This window comes from Heteronotia binoei, chromosome 11 (assembly GCF_032191835.1).
Source record: "Heteronotia binoei isolate CCM8104 ecotype False Entrance Well chromosome 11, APGP_CSIRO_Hbin_v1, whole genome shotgun sequence".
Taxonomy (NCBI): Eukaryota; Metazoa; Chordata; class Lepidosauria; order Squamata; family Gekkonidae; genus Heteronotia; species Heteronotia binoei.
Window position 1 is genome coordinate 82292868 of NC_083233.1, and position 20999 is coordinate 82313866.

General features: G+C 51.4%; 1 protein-coding gene across 1 annotated transcript in view; it reads left to right on the forward strand.

The window, feature by feature from the left end:
• Window positions 1–20999, forward strand: part of ACACB (acetyl-CoA carboxylase beta) — a 117583-nt gene that overhangs the window by 57805 nt on the left and 38779 nt on the right. Inside the window, exons 25-33 of the mRNA XM_060250399.1 lie at window positions 7752–7876; window positions 10357–10470; window positions 11208–11321; window positions 11503–11592; window positions 12948–13066; window positions 14364–14387; window positions 17611–17748; window positions 19275–19374; window positions 19457–19564. Of these exons, the coding sequence (XP_060106382.1) occupies window positions 7752–7876; window positions 10357–10470; window positions 11208–11321; window positions 11503–11592; window positions 12948–13066; window positions 14364–14387; window positions 17611–17748; window positions 19275–19374; window positions 19457–19564 (932 nt within the window). The remainder of the gene's footprint in view (window positions 1–7751; window positions 7877–10356; window positions 10471–11207; window positions 11322–11502; window positions 11593–12947; window positions 13067–14363; window positions 14388–17610; window positions 17749–19274; window positions 19375–19456; window positions 19565–20999) is intronic.

A 20999-nucleotide genomic window follows, 5' to 3' on the forward strand; every position in this document is an offset into this window, starting at 1 on the left:
AGGCAATGAATCCATTCCTCGGAGTTCCAATAGCTCGCCTATAGCGCTTTTGGCGCGCTCCCCTCCCGCCCTGGGGAGCAGGCAGCGACCGCGCATGCCTGGAGCGGGGGGGGAGCGCCCATTCCACTCAGTTTCTTCCTTTCCGCCGCCCGGACAACACCTTCCTCGCTGCGCTCTTCCTTAGCTCGTCTCTCCTCAGCTCATCTCATCTCTACTTTGACTGGTATCGTTCTCTCTTCCCCCGTTTCGTCCTAAAAAAAAAAAAAAAAAAAAAAAACCGTTTCTGCGCTTTTCTTCTCTTTTTCCTACCCGTCCCTTCCCTCCCTTCCCTCCCTTCCCCCCACCGTCCGGGTCGTATGGAAGGGAAGGTTACTTTCAAAAAGTGTAGGCACTGTGGGGCTAAAATTCCCACCACAGACGGCCACAGTCACTGCCTTTTTTGCCTCGGGGAAGGCCATCGAGTCGACGCTTGCCCGCATTGTGCGAACTTCGGCAAGCAGGCACGCAAAAACCGCGCTGCACGACTACAGGCTTTCCTCTTAGAACGGTCCCTGCGGGCTATGCCCACTTCCGACTCGCCGCCTCCCCCACCTCGAGCGGGAGATTCGGCTGCCCCGGCTGCGCCTCAGTCTCAAAAGACGCACAAGTCCGGGAAACGACCTTCGAAGCACGCCGAAGCCGGCCACAAGTCTTCGAAAAAGCTGCGTCATTCCGAATCGGAGTCGGCGCCTAAGAAGGCTCGACACTCGGATTCGGCGCCTAAGAAACCTCACCATTCCGAACCGGCGCGTCATTCCGAGTCAGCGGACGCGGCGCCCATAAAGCCCCGTAACACCATGTCCTCGACTGCTCAATCGAGTTCAGCTCAACCACTCCTGCCGTCCGAGTTGTCGACCCCGGTTGACGTCATCACGGACATGCCTCGGCTTACACCTCACACCTCCACGGCCGTGGAGGTGATTCCGATTCGATCCCGATCGCCTTCAGTACACAGCGTGGTACCTTCTGACATCCTTGAACCCGACCGTACCACCGACCCGACACAGACTTACCTACGCCCATCTTTGCGACCTGACTCCTTCCATGATGTTGCACTCTCTCCGCTGTACCGTGAATCGGCAACGCAAGTCTCCTCCCATCGGATTCGAATTCGATCACGCTCTCCGCGTAGCCGCCACGACTCCGGTTCCTCGGTCTACTATGAACAGCAAGATTACTACTCCAGGAGGCGATATGAATACTCTCTATCCAGATCGCCCTCACCTCGACAGGGCAGGTCCCGTCACCGCTCCGGCTCCCACTCCGAGTGGGACATCCATCGTAGATATCAGGAGTCAGACTCCTACTTCCACCGTGATCCCGCTACTCCACGGATCCGTTATGGCGGTTCGCCTCGGTCTCGTTACGCTCGCACAACCCGACATGAGGATTCACCTCAGCTCCACTTCGACCGCCCTTCTCGACTTCGTGACCCTCGAAGCCATTTCGAGTACTCACCCAGACTCCTCAACCGCCTCCTATCATCTGAACAAGAGGCTGGCCCCTCGCATCAACGCCGTGAGCACCCTCGGTACCGAGACGTGGCTAAACCGCGTACTGCTTCTGCCACTGTATCCGTGGCTCCGGATTCTCGAGTTCGGTCTCCTCCCAAGACCTCGGAGCCTGCAGCCCCCATCTCGGAACCGACTGTTCATCCACCCTCCCCCTCCACGGGAGCCTCTTCCTCGGGTGGGGACTCCCCAGCCTCTTCGGATTCGGAGGACCACTCTCCATCTCTCCCCTCGGACTCTGCGCAACAGCTCAGGCTCTCTCCGTCTGATGCATCCAAAGCGTATCTCAACCTTATTACTTCTATGGCGGAGGCACTGAAGATACCTCTCCAGGCGGACTCCCCCAAAGTGTCGGACATGGTACATGACCTGGTGCAATCAGACTTCCCTCCCGGGTCCTTGCTTCCTATGCTACCGGTGCACCTGGAGGGTCTTCAGGAGACTTGGGACAAACCTGCATCGGTACCTCCCACTTCTAAGAGGCTGGACTCCCTCTATCGAGTCCATGCCCCCGACGCTAAGTTCCTCGCCTCACATCCAGCTCCGAACTCTATCATCGTTCATTCTGCCATGAAGGCCAAACCCTCCAGGCATCCCGCGCCGCCGGATCGTGAGGGAAGGAAATTAGACACCTTGGCAAGGAAAATCTTCACACTTGCCTCCACCAACTCGAAGCTTAACAATTACCTGGCTTATTTTGCTGCTTATACTTTTAATCTGGCGAACCAATTCACACCACTGATACCATCGCTTCCCGACTCCTCTCAGAGAACAGCATCAGCCCTGGTTTCCGAACTCTCCAGGGTCTCCAAACAACAAATTAATTCGATTCGACATGCGGTCTCCTGTTCATCCCGTGTCTTCGCCTCTTCAGTTGCCCTGCGTCGTCATGCTTGGCTGAGATCCACTAATCTTCAACCCGACATCAAGCAGAAGATAGAGGATCTTCCCTTTGATGGCCTCGGCCTCTTTCATGCCTCTACTGATGAGGTCTTGTCCTCTGTTGATGACGGGCGTAAACGGGCCAAGCGCCTAGGAGTCTCTCAACCTGCTTCGCAACCGTTTGGCCGCAAACAACCTTGGAAACCATCTTTCCAAAGACGCCAGCGTTCTCCTAAACAGTCTGAATACTGGAAAAGAAGACCTGCGCAACAGAAGCCTTCTTTTCAGCAAAGGCAACGCCCTCAGCAGTCCAAAAAATCATCCCCCCCTACCAAGCAGTCTCTTTGACTTCCCCATTCAGTCACCCTACCCCACGCGTCTTTCCCCATTCTACAGGACTTGGACTTCAATCACGACCGACTCCTGGGTACTCACCATCGTACGTCTGGGGTACGCAATAGAGTTCGCTTCGCTGCCTCGCCACCACTACTTCGTGGCTACCCCTCCATCCCATCACCTCCATCACGAGATTCTGGACTTGCTCCAGAAAAAAGCCATAGAACCGGTTCCCCTCCAACATCGGGGAATGGGACTCTACTCAAGGTACTTCCTGGTCCCCAAGAGGGATGGAGGCAAGCGCCCTATTCTAGATCTTCGGAAGCTGAACAAATTTATCCAGTACAGAAAATTCAGAATGATCTCGTTGCAGTCCATCTTGCCCTTGATTCCAAAGGATTCATGGATGGCTTCCCTAGATCTTCAGGACGCTTACTTCCATGTGACTATCCGACCTCAGCATCGCAGATACCTCCGGTTTGCGATCGGCCAACATCATTATCAATACATCTCCCTACCATTCGGCCTCTCCACTGCACCCAGGGTATTTACCAAGTGCATGGCGGTGGTGGCAGCGGCTCTTCGACTGCGAAACATCACAGTCTTCCCGTACATAGACGATTGGCTCCTCATTGCACCTACTCCAAATCAGCTCGAGGCCAATCTTCACGAAGCCCTTCTCCTCCTGGAGTCTCTAGGCCTGCGGGTGAATGTCACCAAATCGCACTTCACCCCCACTCAACATCTCTGCTTCATAGGGGCCTATCTTCGCACCTCTTTACACCGTGCCTTCCTTCCAGAGGACCGTGCTATGACAATCATCACCCTTGCCAGGATGGTCCAGCTACATCCCATCCAACCGGCCCTAACTATTCAGCGTCTTTTAGGTCTGATGGCCGCTACTACAGCAGTCCTCCTCTTCGCCAGGCTACGAATGAGACCACTTCAGCTCTGGTTCGTACGTGCCTACCGGCCTCACGTGCAACCTCAGAGCACCCTGCTCACCGTCCCCAGGAGAGTCCTTCCTTCTCTCACTTGGTGGACCAGCCTCGACAACCTCCTCGAGGGCATGCCGTTCTTACCAACTACTCCAACAGCTATCGTGACAACAGACGCCTCCATGTGGGGATGGGGAGCCCACTTAGAAGGCAAGACTGTCAGAGGTCTCTGGACCCCTCAGGAGAGGACCCTGCACATAAACTGCTTAGAACTGATTGCAGTACACAGAGCTCTTCAATCCTTCCTTCCTCTCATTGCGGGTCGCCACATCCAGATTTCCACGGACAACATGGCGACAGTATTTTATGTAAACAAGCAGGGAGGCACCAGATCCCCTCGACTATGTCGCATAGCCACACTGCTCTGGGAATGGTGTATCAAACACAGCATCCACATGACCGCCATCCACCTCCCAGGTGTACAGAATGTATTGGCCGACTCCCTAAGCAGGATACGTATAGACGACCACGAATGGTCCATCAATCTGACCTACCTTCGTCGGATTTTCAGGTGCTTCGGGACCCCCAGGGTGGACGTCTTTGCCTCCAGGGACAATGCCAAATGTCACCGCTTCTACTGCAGGAAGGGCGACGATGCCTTCCTACATCTCTGGAGAGGTCCCCTCCACTACATTTTTCCGCCAACCCCCCTACTGACACGCGTGTTGACGAAGGTCGCACGGGATGGCACGGACTGCATCCTTATCGCACCGTGGTGGCCACGGCAACCATGGTTCACCAAACTTCTGCAAATGTCACAACACACTTACCGCCGCCTCCCGATCGTGGGAGACCTTCTATCGCAGGCGAACGGCCAGGTACTTCATCACAACCCTCGGGTTCTGGCCCTCACTGCTTGGAGGATACACTCACCTGCCTCTCCACAGAAGTGACCAATATTCTTCTCAACGCAAGGAAGCCTTCCACTAGACTCTCGTACCAACGCAAATGGAAGCGCTTTTGTTCCTTCGTTGCACCCTATCATTTGACTCCTGAGGTAACACCTCTAAACCTGATTCTAGATTATCTCCTATCCCTGCAGAAATCAGGCTTGTGCTACTCTTCACTTAAAGTACACCTGTCTGCCATCTCGGCATTCCATGACACTATCGACGGCAGGACAGTGTTCTCTCACCCCTTATCTAAATCCTTCCTCAAAGGAATGCTGCACCTACATCCACCGGTTAAACCATTCGTCCCAACGTGGAGTTTATCCCTTGTTCTTTCCTGTCTAATGAAGGCGCCCTTTGAACCCATGGCGACAATACAGCTCAATCTTCTTTCTTGGAAGACAGCATTGCTAATAGCCCTCACCTCGGGTAAGCGGGCAAGTGACTTATGTGCCTTCAGACATGACCCTCCCTACACCATCTTTCATAGGGACAAGGTTGTCTTAAGACCGGATCCTACGTTCCTCCCCAAAGTTGTCTCCAAGTTTCATCTGTCTACCTCCACTGCGTTACCAACGTTTTTCCCTAACCCGTCGGACCAGGGACAGCGATCCCTGCATTCTCTGGATGTCAGAAGGGCGCTAGCCTTCTATCTGCATCGCACACAACCTTTCCGTAAGGACCCTAACCTGTTTGTGGCCTACGGTAAACCACGTAAAGGACACAAAATTTCTACCCAAAGACTATCCAAATGGGTAGTTAGTGCCATCAGGTTGTGTTACGAACTGGCTAAACAGCCTCTTCCCGAAGGCCTCAAGGCCCACTCTACTAGAGCGGTCTCCACGTCTTCGGCTTTTCTACAGGGCGTCTCCTTAGAGGACATCTGTGCAGCTGCATCGTGGTCCTCTCCTTCCACGTTCGTCTCCCATTACGCTTTGGACGTTCGTGCGAGACGAGACGCCTCTTTCGGCCAAGCAGTTCTCCGATCCATCTTCCACTGAAGTATGGTGAGTGTTTTCGCTTCTGCCTCTATGTCTTGGAACATGATCTGTTTTCTTATGTGACTAACTATCTTCTTTTACCAGCACCCTCCTCCAGGTTACTCAGCTGGCTAGTCACCCATGTGTGGGACTGCACAGAGACCACGAAGAAGATAAACAGGTTGCTTACCTGTAACTGATGATCTTCGAGTGGTCATCTGTGCAGTCACACACGCCCACCCAGCCTTCCCCGCTGCTGGCTTCCTGTGATTGTTATTTAACTCTGTACTGTGTTATGTCAGCGGCGGCTGGAAGAAACTGAGTGGAATGGGCGCTCCCCCCCCGCTCCAGGCATGCGCGGTCGCTGCCTGCTCCCCAGGGCGGGAGGGGAGCGCGCCAAAAGCGCTATAGGCGAGCTATTGGAACTCCGAGGAATGGATTCATTGCCTGCGGCAAGACCCATGTGTGTGACTGCACAGATGACCACTCGAAGATCATCAGTTACAGGTAAGCAACCTGTTTGTCCCAGGTTCAATCCCCAGCATCTTCAACTAAAAAAGGGTCCAGGCAAATAGGCGTGAAAAACCTCAGCTGGAGACCCTGGAGAGCCACTGCCAGTCTGAGTAGACAAGATTGATTTTGAGGGACTGAGAAGAAGAAGAAGAATTGCAGATTTATACCCTGCTCTTCTCCCTGAATTAGACACTCAGAGCGGCTTACAATCTCCTATGTCTTCTCCCCCCACAACAGACACCCTGTGAGGTGGGTGGGGCTGAGAGGGATTTCACAGCAGCTGCCCTTTCAAGGACAACTCCTGTAATAGATGTGGCTAACCCAAGGCCATTCTAGCAGCTGCAAGTGGAGGAGTGGGGAATCAAACCCGGTTCTCCCAGATAAGAGTCTGCACACTTAACCACTACACCAAACTGGCTCCCAGTTTGATTCAGTAGAAGGCAGCTTCATATGTTCATGCTTGGGCTCTCAGACAGCTGGAGAACTAGTTTGGTGTAATGGTTAAGTGCACGGACTCTTATCTGGGAGAACCAGGTTTGATTCCCCACTCCTCCACTTGTACCTGCTGGAATGGCCTTGGGTCAGCCAGAGCTCTCATAGAGTTTGTCCTTGAAAGGGCAGCTGCTGTGAAAGCCCTTTCAGCCCCACCCGCCTCACAGGGTGTCTGTTGTTGGGGGAGAAGATATAGGAGATTGTAAGCCGCTCTGAGTCTCTGATTCAGAGAGAAGGGCGGGGTATAAATCTGCAGTCTTCTTCTTCTTATCTGGGAGAACCGGGTTCGATTCCCCACCCCTCCACTTGGAGCTGCTGGAATGGCCTTGGGTCAGCCATAGCTCTCTTATCTGGGAGAACTGGGTTTGATTCCCCCTCCTCCACTTGCAGCTGCTGGAATGGCCTTGGGTCAGCCAGAGCTCTCTTATCTGGGAGAACCGGGTTTGATTCCCCACCCCTCCACTTGCAGGTGCTGGAATGGCCTTGGGTCAGCCAGAGCTCTCTTATCTGGGAGAACCGGGTTTGATTCCCCACTCCTCCACTTGCAGCTGCTGGAATGGCCTTGGGTCAGCCAGAGCTCTCTTATCTGGGAGAACCGGGTTTGATTCCCCACCCCTCCACTTGCAGGTGCTGGAATGGCCTTGGGTCAGCCAGAGCTCTCTTATCTGGGAGAACCGGGTTTGATTCCCCACTCCTCCACTTGCAGCTGCTGGAATGGCCTTGGGTCAGCCAGAGCTCTCTTATCTGGGAGAACCGGGTTTGATTCCGCACCCCTCCACTTGCAGGTGCTGGAATGGCCTTGGGTCAGCCAAAGCTCTCTTATCTGGGAGAACCGGGTTTGATTCCCCACTCCTCCACTTGCAGCTGCTGGAATGGCCTTGGGTCAGCCATAGCTCTGGCAGAGGTTGTCCTTGAAAGGGCAGCAGCTGTGAGAGCCCTCTCAGCCCCACCCACCTCACAGGGTGTCTGTTGTGTGGGGAGAAGATATGGGAGATTGTAGGCCGCTCTGAGTCTCTGATTCAGGGTGGGGTATAAATCTGCAGTTCTTTTTCATCTTATTGGCAAGGCCATCTGTCAGTGAAGAGAGCTGCTTCTCTTTGCCTTCCTCAGCTCACTACGACAAATGTGTGATCAGCCTGCGTGAGCAATACATGCCCAACATGACCCCTGTCCTCGAATGCATCTTCTCCCACGCCCAGGTGGCAAAGAAGAACCTCTTGGTGACCATGTTGATTGTGAGTAGAAAGGGGGAAGGGAGGATGATTGACAGGAACATGGGGGAAAATCTCTCAAAGGAAAAGGCAGCACTTCCTGTGGAAGCATAAGAACATAAGAGAAGCCCTGTTGGATCAGGCCAACGGCCCATCAAGTCCAACACTCTGTGTCACACAGTGGCAAAAAAATTTATATACACACATACACTGTGGCTAATAGCCACTGATGGACCTGTGCTCCATATTTTTATCTAAACCCTTCTTGAAGGTGGCTATACTTGTGGCCGCCACCACCTCTTGTGGCAGTGAATTCCACATGTTAATCACCCTTTGGGTGAAGAAGTACTTCCTTTTATCCGTTTTAACCTGACTGCTCAGCAATTTCATCGAATGCCCACGAGTTCTTGTATTGTGAGAAAGGGAGAAAAGTACTTCTTTCTCTACTTTCTCCATCCCATGCATTATCTTGTAAACCTCTATCATGTCACCCCGCAGTCGACGTTTCTCCAAGCTAAAGAGTCCCAAGCGTTTCAACCTTTCTTCATAGGGAAAGTGCTCCAGCCCTTTAATCATTCTAGTTGCCCTTCTCTGCACCTTCTCTAAAGCTATAATATCCTTTTTGAGGTGCGGCGACCAGAACTGCACACAGTACTCCAAATGAGACCGCACCATCGATTTATACAGGGGCATTATGATACTGGCTGATTTGTTTTCAATTCCCTTCCTAATAATTCCCCGCATGGGCAGTTCCTGGGAGAATATGTGGTTGGTTTCTGAGCAAGCAGCTTGTCTGTTTCCAAACATCGACTGCGGGGTGATGATAGAGGTTTACAAGATTCTGCATGGGATGGAGAAGGTAGAGAAAGAAGGACTTTTCTCCCTTTCTCACAATACAAGAACTCGTGGGCATTCAATGAAATTGCTGAGCAGTCGGGTTAAAACGGGTAAAAGGAAGTCCTTCTTCACTCAAAGGGTGATTCACACGTGGAATTCACTGCCATAGGAGGTGGTGGCGGCCACAAGCATAGCCAGCGTCAAGAGGGGACTGGATAAAAATATGGAGCAGAGGTCCATCAGTGGCTATTAGCCGCACTGTATATATATTTTGGCCACTGGGTGACACAGAGTGTTGGACTGGATGAGCCATTGGCCTGATCCAGCATGACTTTGCTTATGTTCTTATGTTAACATCCAGAAACCGCATTTTGTTCAATACACCGAAGACACTCAGGTCTGTATCTTCTTGGTGATGTAGCAGAAGTCAGGAATCACAGCCTGGCTGCTGTGGGTAAATGGCAAAGAATGGGCAAATTAAAAATAAATCTTGCAGAGTCAGACGGGATCATGGGCTGGGAAGGCAGAGCTCTTGAAGGACATTCTGCTGCCCACCTACAATGGGGTTCAGCTGAGCCTTGCCAGTCAGGAGCCTGGGGTTGGACTGGATCCATCGTTTATGCTAGAGAAGCTGTTTGTTTCTGGGCATGATGCTCAGTGTTGCTTTTGACGGGGGTGGCAAAACTGTGGCTGTTTCACACAAATTGTGTGACTCTCAAAATCCCTACTGCTCTGTTGACTGGCTTGGATAAGGCATTTCTCTCTTTAAATCACTTCTCCAAGCCAAAGCAGCCGGCAACTTGGAAAATGCATTTAAAGTTGCTTTCTTTCCACCTCTCCCTCCCTCCCTCCCTTTTAGTTGCTTTCTTTCCACCTTCCTTCCTGGTGGCTCCCAAGCATCTGTTTATTTTATGTGGCTCTTACATTAAGAGCCAATTTGGTGTAGCGGTTAAGTGTGCGGACTCTTATCTGGGAGAACCGGGTTTGATTCCCCACTCCTCCACTTGAACCTGCTAGAATGGCCTTGGGTCAGCCATAGCTCTGGCAGAGGTTGTCCTGGAAAGGGCAGCTTGGTGTAGTGGTTAAGTGTGCAGACTCTTATCTGGGAGAACCGGGTTTGATTCCCCACTCCTCCACTTGCACCTGCAGGAATGGCCTTGGGTCAGCCATAGCCCTGGCAGAGGTTGTCCTTGAAAGGGCAGCTGCTGTGAGAGCCCTCTCCAGCCCCACCCACCTCACAGGATGTCTGTTGTGGGGGAGGAAGGTCAAGGAGATGGTGAGCCGCTCTGAGACTCTTCAGAGTGGAGGGCGGGATATAAATCCAATATCATCTTCTTCTTAAGCAAGTTTGGCCATCCTGCTTTTGACCGTTTAAAGGTGGCAGCCTCTCTGCTGTGGAATCCATTTTCCGAAGAGACTTCTTTCTCTGTCCTCATTGGACTTGATTTGGGAAGGTTCTCCCCCTCCCCCATTCTGTGGGGTGTTTGAAGCTGGGATTCCCTCTTTTAGAGCTTGACTGTTTTGTGTAGCGGCTGGTTTTACGCAGCGCATTCATGATGGTGTTGAATGAGTTTTAGTCTTTTCTGATTGGGATGCCTTTGAAAATGTGGGCTGAAACACCCAGTGTGACGTCGTTTGTGTGTGCGTGTCTGTAACTTCATACACAGGATCACCTTTGTGGCAGAGACCCCACCTTGACGGATGAGCTGATGGCTATTCTTAATGAACTCACGCAGCTGAGCAAAACCGAGCACTCCAAAGTGGCCCTGAGGGCCAGGCAGGTTAGTGCCCCTTTGAGTGGCTGTATTCAAACAAGGGACCTTTCTGGCACTAACTGGGACTGCTGCATGAGGCCCATGTCTGAGGCTGGCAGCCGTGGAAGCACACAAGGGGTTCCATGTGCCGGGAGGGGGGGGGGAGGGGAGGAAGTTGTCTGTTCCACGTGTGTTTTGCTCCCTCTAATGGCCAATTCCATATTACAGTGGTTGATGTTCAGCATATTTCTCTGTGGATTTAAACGGCAGGTTTCTATGCCAGATATAAACCAGTGCATCGAATCAGCCACTAGAGGGAACAAAATGTTAAGCAGTGAGTTCAGCCAGCATAGCGATTCAGCATCTTTATTCAGTGACCACAACTACAACCCAGCACTCAGAACATGCAGCAATGTATCCCGTTGGGGCAGAAATCACCCTGTGATTGCACCCTTTTGGGAGCCTTCATTCGAATATGCGTACCCATTGGCAGATCCTCAGTATTCCCTGATACTGCCTCCCGATTGGCCAGTTTGAATTATGCAGCCAATCAGAATGCAGATCTTTGGATCCTCTCAAGCTCAGGACACATCACAGAACACATGCAGAATAGACATAGACCCCCTTGAAGGAACAGGAAAATGAGAATGTGGAACAGCACGGGGGCCATGGAATTCTCATCACAGAATTCTGCATAATTCTGATCCCAGAATTTCCCCCTCTTGCTTGTGATGTCTTTGCTTACTGGGTCTCTCTTTCCCCAGGTGCTGATAGCCTCCCACCTCCCTTCTTACGAACTGAGGCACAATCAAGTGGAGTCCATTTTCCTCTCAGCTATTGACATGTACGGACACCAGTTCTGCCCTGAAAACCTAAAGGTTGGCCTTGCTGACTGACGCAGTAGCAATCTGATCTTGTGAGGCATTGGGGGGGAGGGGGGCTCAGTGACAGCCCGCCGGGCTCAGTCCCTGGCCTCTCCCATTAAAAAACACTTTGGGCTCCAGGGCTGGCCTAGAAATCTTTGTAATTCCTTTGTGCTCTTTCCTTCCTGCCCTTCAGAAATTGATCCTTTCAGAAACCACCATCTTTGACGTCCTGCCCACTTTCTTCTACCACTCCAACCAGGTGGTCCGCATGGCAGCTCTGGAGGTAAAGGAAGAACTGCAGAAGGTTTCTCTGTAACGATGTGTCCAGTTGCACGCCAAGCCCAAGGTCTTAGAGGCTGAGAAGGCCTTCTGCTGGGTTAGGGGTGGATGCTCCAGGGGGCTTGGAGACTGCTCTGAGATCATCTCCACCCTGGAGAAAAATGCATGCGAAGCATTAATGATCAACTGTGTCAGATTATGCAGGTCTCAGACCTCGTCTGCAGGCTGATGAGGCCGTGCTTTCAGTGAAGTTAAAAGCTTGATCAGCATGGTGGAGTTAAAACCTCGATTTCAGCCACACAGAGAACTCCGCTGTAGGTTAGCAGCCAAGTTCAGGTGATGTTTGATTGACCCCTGATCCATCTCTTTAGTCCGTCTTGCTTCTCTGAAGGTTCACTGGTGCCTTGTCTCTCAGTTTTGCCTCCTGTATGACTGATAGGGTTGCCAGCCTCCAGGTAGTGACTGGAGATCTCCTGGGATTGCAACTGATCCCCAGGTGATAGAGATCAGTTTCTCTGGAACAAGTGGCTGTTTGAGAATGCGGACGCCATGCCATTACACCCCATTGAAGTCCCTCCCCTCCCCGAACCCCACGCTCCTTAGGTTTCTCCCCCCTCCCCAAATCTCCAGGTATTTCCCAACCCGGAGCTGGCAGCCTTTAGTACCTGATCACAGCTGCTTCCTGCAACATGTCCCTGCCAGTTTTGTAGAAGAAAATATTGGATTTATATCCCACCCTATACTCTGAATCTCAAGAGTCACAGAGTGGCCACAATCTCCTTTACCTTCCCCCCCCTCCCCACAACAGACACCCTGTGAAGGTGGGCGGGGCTGAGAGAGCTCTGACAGAAGCTGCCCTTTCAAGGACAACCTTTGCGAGAGCTCTGGCTGACTCAAGGCCATTCCAGCAGGTGCAAGTGGAGGAGAGGGGAAACAAACCCGGTTCTCCCAGATAAGAGAGCTCTGGCTGACCCAAGGCCATTCCAGCAGCTGCAAGTGGAGGAGTGGGGAATCAAACCCGGTTCTCCCAGATGAGAGAGCTATGGCTGACCCAAGGCCATTCCAGCAGGTGCAGTTGGAGACGTGGGGAATCAAACCCGGTTCTTCCAGATAAGAGTCCGCACACTTTACCACTACACCCAACTGGCTCTCAAGGAAAGATCTTGCAGTAGATCCAGCCATTTATTACTTGTGAAGCCTTGAGGGGGCAGGTTGTTGTGGTTTTGGTTTTGGTTTTGCTTTGACTTCTTGCAAAATTCACAGTGGGTTTTTTTATTATTTGTTTCACTGTGATTTTCCCAGTGAGGAATTAAAATGCTGTTAAAGTGTCATTTGCCGTGAGATTCTCTCCCTTTGCAGGTGTACGTGAGGAGGGCCTACATCGCCTACGAACTGAACAGCCTGCAGCATCGCCAGCTCACGGACAGCACCTGCGTGGTGGAGTTCCAGTTCATGCTGCCTTCCTCCCACCCAAACAGGTAAGCAGGAGCTAGCTTGAGCGAGTGAGCGAAGGAGCCACCTTCGGTCTCCGGAGTTCTTTGGGCTCTTCTTGACATGTGCGGAGGGATTTTTCTTTCTGGATGAAACTGGAAAGGGACGTCTCTTTTAAACCCTCTCCAAATGGAACAGGTGGGGGCAGGGTATGTGTGCCCAAGAGCAGGGTGTATGGCCTGCACACGGAGAGTGCCAAACTTGGTTCCCTCCATGTTCCCTGCAGGGACATAGCCAGGACTTTAAAAGGGGGCACCCTTTTTTAAAAGTCAGGGGGCACCCTTTCCCATCCACTGCGGGGCTTGCTGCTTCTCAGAAGCTTCTTGGGGTTAGTAGCAAAAGCTGGAGGCTCTGAAAGTGGCCAAGTTGAGGCAGCCAATCCTAGCATTTTGGAGTCCAGAAGGGACTGCACCGTGCAAGCAGCCAGCAGCTCCATCCATTCCCCCCCCCCCCCCGCCCACTCCATGCAGCTTCCTCCGTCACCCCGCTCCTCCTCCTTTACTAGCACATTATGAAGAAAGGTTAAAACATTTGGGGCTCTTTAGCTTGGAGATATGTCGACTGCGGGGTGACATGATAGAGGTTGACAAGATTCTGCATGGGATAGAGAAGGTAGAGAAAGAAGTCCTTTTCTCCATTTCTCACAATACAAGAACTCGTGGGCATTCGATGAAATTGCTGAGCAGTCGGGTTAGAACGGATAAAAGGAAGTACTTTTTCACCCAAAGGGTGATTAACATGTGGAATTCGGTGCCGCAGGAGGTGGTGGTGGCTGCCAGCATAGCTAGCTTCAAGAGGGGATTGGATCAATATATGGAGCAGAGGTCCATCAGTGGCTGTTAGCCACAGCATATTATTGGAACTGTCTGGGGCAGTGATGCTCTGTATTCTTGGTGCTTGAGGAGGGGCAACAGTGGAAGGGCTTCTAGCCCCACTTGTGAATCTCCTTTTTTTTTTTGGCCACAGTGTGACACAGAGTGTTGGACTGGATGGGCCATTGGCCTGATCCAACATTGCTTCTCTTATGTTCTTAAGCATGGCAAGAGAGAGAGAGAAGCAGGCTGTACCCCAGAAGGCCTCCTGGAAGTCAGGGGCAGTGCCCCCACAGGTCCCCCCTCCCGTGGCTACAAGCCTGGTTCCCTGTATGAGCAAAGGAGGGAAAGAGGAGCCTCTGTCTGAGATCCTGGGGAGTCGTTCCGGGCCGGAGGAGGCAGGGCTGGTCTGGGTGGACGGGAGGGACTGACGAAGCATCAGGCGGTTTCATTTCTTCGTATGTTTTTGCAGAGGCAGCAGCCCCGCCCTGAGCAGGTAGAGTGTCGAACTCTTTTCTTTCTACAGCATGAGCAGCAGTTTTTAAAAAGCAAAATAATTCTGCCCCAAAAATGCCTGGTTATCACCCAATCCTCCCCTCCCCCCTGTGCTATTCCTTCTCTCCAAACTTGCTAGGGAAATCCTTTGGCAAGTGTTGCTGCTTTTGTTTTGCTGTTGAGGCACACCTTGCAGTAAATCTATAAACCTTCACGGTAAGGGACCTTCAGAGGTGGTCTCCCATGGTCTGCCTTTGCGTAGCAACCCTGAACTTCTGTGCCGGTCTCCCATCCCAATACTAACCAGGGCTGACCCTGCTTCGCGTCTGAGATCTGATGAGATGAGGCTCACCTGGGCCATCCAGGTCAAGGCAAGAGATGTTCAGAGCTGGTTCGCTGTTGCCTGCCTCTGCGTAGCAGCCTGGGCTTCCTCGGTGGTCTCCCACCCACGTACTAACCAAGGCTGACTCTGCTTAGCTTCTGAGATCTAACCAGAGCAGGCTAGGCTGGACCATCTAGGTCAAGGCAAGAGACGCTCTGGGGTGATTTGCCATCTCATTCCTCTGCATAGCAGCCCCGGACTTCCTTTCCGGCGTCCCATCCAAGTACTGTGAAGTTGAAAGCTCGATTTCAGCCACACAGAGATGTATTAACCGTGACTGCCGTCGCTTAGCGTTGAAATCTGATGAGAACGGGCTGTCCCGGGCATGGCGCAAGCGTGTGTGTTTTGGGACAGAACAGGGCCCACTTTTCCTGAATCATTAACTAAAAAAGGAGAAGAAAAACAGTGTGTCCTGAGCTCTGCATGTCTGAATGGAAACTGCCAGATGGTGAGAGGCTGTGTCTCGAGAGATTCGGATGAACTGTTGTCATCCAGCACACCCTATACAGAGGCCTGCAGCAATGTTCCCTCTAAGTTGCAGAGTCTTGTGAGCAAAAATTCTACTTTGTGAGCTACGGGCATTCAAGTTGTGAGCTACTGCATAAATTGTTTTTAGTTTAGTTTAGTTTATTTACGTTTTATATCCCGCCCTTCCCACCAAAGTGGCTCAAGGCGGCTCACAGCACATAAAATCTAACATAAAAATATTAAATCTAAACATTTTACACAGTTAAAACATTAAAAAACATAACAGCAGTCTAATAAAACTACACTCAGTTTCCAGTGCCGGTTAGTTATAAGCCAGCCGGAAGAGGGCTGTCTTGCAGGCCCTGCGGAACTGAGCAAGGTCCTGCAGGGCCCTCACCTCTTCCGGCAGCTGGTTCCACCAGGAAGGGGCCATTACAGAGAAAGCCCTGTCCCTGGTAGATTTCACGCGGGCTTCCTTTGGCCCGGGGACAATGAGAAGATTTTGGGTTCCTGATCTCAGTACTCTCTGGGGAACATGTGGGGAGAAATTGTTGTGCTCTGGGGCCATTTTTCCTGAGCTAAGACAAAACTATGTCAGCCGGAGGCGAAAAATCTGTTAGCTAGCTCACACTGATTCAGCATTGGTCTGCAGTCCAGGGGGAATGACACCAGTCTGGGATTCCCTTGCTTGCTTCATTTCAGCTTCTGGTGGAAATTGCAGCGATACGTGGCCTTTAAGACCTTTGCCCTGTTCCTTTTTGCCTCCTGCTTACATTGATGGTTGTAAGCCTCCTCCCTCAGACTCCTTTGTGTACTCCTGATCCTCAGTTTCCTGTTCTCTGCATCATCGAGAGCTTTTAATGCAGATCAGCTTGAATTTGTAGTGTTTAACCTCTGGCATGTTGAATAAAGGGGTTGGGGGAAGTAGGGATAGATCCTTGTCTTGGCTCTCCTAGATCTCAAAAAGTACGACGACGGGTGTGTGACTGGAACTCATAACCTGAGGGATTGTAGCAATGTGTCACTTGTTAGCTGAGTATCACAATTTGTTCTCCTGGACTGCAGAGTTTGGGGTTGGTCCAAGAATTAAAAGCCTAGCAAAAAAGACGTGGTGTGGTGCAGTGGCCTTTCAGAGAAGATGTCATGGCAGTTCCAGCTTTGCATGGTGAATGTGGCAGGGAGACTTGCCCAGAGCCAATGAGCTGGATTTTGCTGACCTGTCTAAGGTGTCACATGATTCCTTGCCAGCCTATCTGGAGAGAGAGAGCAGCCACACCTTTTCACCATCCAGGTGCTTTGGGCCTGCTCTGAAGGCCTGGGCTGAGAAACGGGGACTGTCAGGGGAGGGACGGTGGCTCAGTGGTAGAGCATCTGCTTGGGAAGCAGAAGGTCCCAGGTTCAATCCCTGGCATCTCCAAAAAAGGGTCCAGGCAAATAGGTGTGAAAAACCTCAGCTTGAGACCCTGGAGAGCCGCTGCCAGTCTGAGAAGACAATACTGACTTTGATGGACCAAGGGTCTGATTCAGTATAAGGCAGCTTCATATGTTCATATGTCAGTGGACAGCAGCAGAGTCCAAAAGTGGGCAGAGCGGGCCTTCCCTTTCCCTGGGGCACAGCTGCATCTCCTCGGTCAGCTCTGGCCAAATAGCTTTTTCAGGCTTTTGGAATGATAGCAACGCATGATGATCTTGTTTATCAGAGTGTTGGAAAACAGGTTGAGTTTCTGTGCCGCAAGCAGTGGCCCCTCTTCCAGACGACCTTAAAAAGGCGAGTCCTGCTGAGAGAGGACCAAGAAGAAGAAAAAGAGATTGGATTTATTCCCGCCCTTCACTCCCCAAAGGAGTCTCAGAGTGGCATACAGTCTTCTTTCCCTTCCCCCTCCCTAGAACAGACACCCTGTGAGGTGGGTGGGGCTGAGAGAGCTCTCAGAGAAGCTGCCCTTGAGCAGAACAGCTCTGAGAGAACTTGTGGCTGACCCAAGGTCACTCCAGCAGCTGCAAGTGGAGGAGTTAAGAATCATACCTGGTTCTCCCAGATAAGAGTCTGCGCACTTAACCGCTACATCACACTGGCTCTCAGATGACCAGTCCCAGATATTTCAGCAGCCCATGATAGGAGGATCCTCCAGAAGCCTGTTGGGTCAGCCAGGTGAGGAGCCAGTGCAGTGGAGTGGCTGGAGGACTGGACTCAAGCAGCCTAACCTTCCTTTTGGCAAGAGCTAGAGTCCAGGAGCACCTGAAAGACTAACAAAATTTGCGGCAGGTTTATTACTACTCATTGTGCCCCTTAAGAGAGTAGGAAGAACCGTAGTCATTGGGCTGCATCCCGTCTTATCTCCCCCCCCCCCCGCTTTGCTATTTGCTTCTTTTGCAGAATGTCAGTGCCAGTCAGCATCTCGAACCCAGACCTAGCCCGGCACAGCACGGAACTCTTCATGGACAGTGGCTTTTCTCCTCTCTGCCAACGGATGGGCGCCATGGTTGCTTTCGACAGATTTGAAGACTTCACCAGGTAGCCGAGCAGAATTTCTGGAAGGGAATTCTGAATGTGGGGAGTGATTGGCTGTGTGGGCTGACTGTGGGTTACCCAGAATTAAAAGAGAGCTTCATGAAGGAAGGCACCAGCCATCTCAGATGGTAGATCGGAGGCATGGGAGTACATAGGCAGTGGAGGCCCAGGACAGGATCCACCAGGAAGTTTTCCTGTCCAAACCCTGCCTGAACCCTGGAATCATAGAGTTGGAAGGGACCTCCAGGGCCATCTAGTCCAACCCCCTGCACAAGGCAGGAAACTCACAAAGACCTTCCCCTAAATTCACAGGATCTTCATTGCTGTCAGGTGGCCATCTAGCCTCTGTTGAAAAACCTCCAAGGAAGGAGAGCCCACCACCTCCCTAGAAAGCCCGTTCCACTGAGGAACTGCTCTAACAGTCATAGAATCCTAGAATCCTAGAGCTGGAAGGGACCTCCAGGGCCATCTAGTCCAACCCCCTGCACAATGACCTCACAAAGACCTTCCCCTAAATTCACAGGATCCTCATTGCTGTCAGATGGCCATCTAGCCTCTGCTTAAAAACCTCCAAGGAAAGAGAGCCCACCACCTCCTGAAGAATCCTAGAGTTGGAAGGGACCTCCAGGGTCATCTAGTCCAACCTCTGCTTAAAAACCTCCAAGGAAAGAGAGCCCACCACCTCCTGAAGAATCCTAGAGTTGGAAGGGACCTCCAGGGTCATCTAGTCCAACCTCTGCTTAAAAACCTCCAAGGAAAGAGAGCCCACCACCTCCTGAAGAATCCTAGAGTTGGAAGGGACCTCCAGGGTCATCTAGTCCAACCCCCTGCACAATGCAGGAAACTCACAAACACCTCCCCCTAAATTCACAGGATCCTCATTGCTCTCAGATGGCCATCTAGCCTCTGTTGAAAAACCTCCAAGGAAGGAGATTAAAGGGAGGAGAGTAGCCACAGGAGTGCTCCTGTTGACCCTCGGGAAGGGGGGGGGGGTCACCTGGACCTTCCTCTGGCTCCCTTTCTTGAATCAATACATCTGCTTTCAAATTGTGTCACAGAGAATGTGATTGACAGAACTACAGAAGGGAGCTAGGGAGACACCAGGTGGATTTCTCTACCAACCTGAAGGAATTCCTAGGGTTGTAGATACTGAAATCTAAACCACCTCCACCACCCCCAACACTAGGGGATTAAAGTAGATTTACAAAAAGAATGTCCACTGAACTTTCAGTGGCTGTTGGGGGTTGCTAGGCAACCACAATATTGGCCTAGCCTTTCAAGCCTTGGTTTCTGTAAAGCCAAGCTGTGAGGTCAGTTGAACGTTGTTTCCCAGGCATATGAAGGACTTTTTCCTCCCTCTTCCCGTTTCACTTAAGCCTGCTGCTGATCAGGTTAACTGGATGCAGTGTCGGAATTCCAAAGGTGCTCACAGGCTCAAAAGGGTTGGGGACCCCGGACTAGGCAGCTTCCATATTAAAGTCTCTCATTCTCACCTTGTTACATCCCTTCCTTTTCTCCTTCTGCGCTAGAAACTTTGATGAAGTGATTTCCTGCTTTGCTGAGCCCCCCTCGGAGAGCCCCTTGTTCAGCGAAGTGAGGGCCACGCTCTACAATGAAGACGACCCCAAGGTACGAGGCGGTGGGCGGCTGGCTCCTCCCAGGCTCTCGTGGACCACCCAATCCCTAACCCTGCCCTGTGGTGCTTTTTCAGAACATCCGAGAGGAACCCATCCACATCCTGAACGTGGCTATTCGGTGGGCCGATCGATTTGAAGACGAGGAGCTGGTGCCCATCTTCAGAGCCTTTGCCCAGTCCAAGGTACATCACTGCATTCGTAGAAAAAGTTAAAAGGCCTGCAGTTGGCTGTTAGTCCGCTCTCCGTTCCTGCTGGGCACACCCTTCTGTTCCAGTAAGAGCTCTGTTGGCATTAAGGAGTGCTTTCACGCAGCCGGCAATTGGGCTCCTGGTTGCCAATCCCCAGGTGGGGAAAAGACCAAAAGGCAAGCCGCTGTGAAAAATGTCCCACAAACTCAACACACTCTGGAAACTAGAACAGCTTATCTAATCTTACAAACCACTACAAAAATATTTTCCTTTTACGCAACAAGACTTCTTGTGAAAACAGAATAGGCAAACACAGGCAGGCTAAACTCTCCGATACCAATCCAGACTCTCTTAAAGGACCAGTCCTTTTCTTGAAATTCTTGTCTCTGTGTTTATTCCTGCTTGGTTGTATACAAGATGAAGAAGACGGACCTCCTCCTGTAGCTTCAAACGTACTGGAGCTAGTCCAAGCAGAAATAAACACTGAGACAAGAATTTCAAGAAAAAGACTGGTCCTTCAAAAGAGTCCGAATTGGTATCAGAGAGTTTAGCCTGCCTGTGTTTGCCTGTTCTGTTTTCACAAGTTTTGTTGTGTAAAAGAAAAATATTTTTGTAGTGGTTTGTAAGATTAGATAAGCTGTTCTAGTTTCCAGTGTGTTGAGTTTGTAGGACATTTTGCACAGCGGCTTGCCGTTTGGTCTTTTCCCCTCCCTGTGCATTTCACTCGGTTGCCTAATTCCCAGAAGGCCGGTTTGGAGGCCTTCCCCCCGCTTCAGGGTCATCAGAAAGTGGGGGTGGGGGAGGGAAATGTCTGCTGAGCACTCCATTATTCCCTATGGAGACCGATTTCCATAGGATATAATGGAGGATTGATCCATAAGTATCTGGGGCTCTGAGGGGGGGCTGTTTTTTGAGATAGAGGCACCAAATTTTCAACATAGCAACTGGTGCCTCTCCTCAAAACACCCTCCAAGTTTCAAAAGGGGGTCCAATTCTATGAGCCCCACCCTTCATTATTTCCAATGGAGAGAAGGCATTTAAAAGGTGTGTGGTCCCTTTATATGGGATGGCCAGAACTCCCTTTGAAGTTCAGTTATGCTTATCACACCCTTGCTCCTGGCTCCACTCCCCAATGTCTCCTGGCTTCACCCCCAAAGTCCTCAGATATTTATTGAATTGGCAGCCTTACGTCTTGACAATAATAAGAGGGTGAAAGCAAAGATGGCCACTGCTGGTGGTTCATGTATGATGCCTGAGCCCTTCTTGACAATTTATATTGAACCAATGTGCCAGCAAGTTGTGTCCCATGCCAAGGACATGTAGAATTCCCTTCCCTTCATTTCTTAAAAGCAGTTTGTAAGCATTTATGCATGCATTAATCCTGCACCTTGCGTCCTTCCCCCGCCCTCCCCTCTAGTCTTTTTCAACA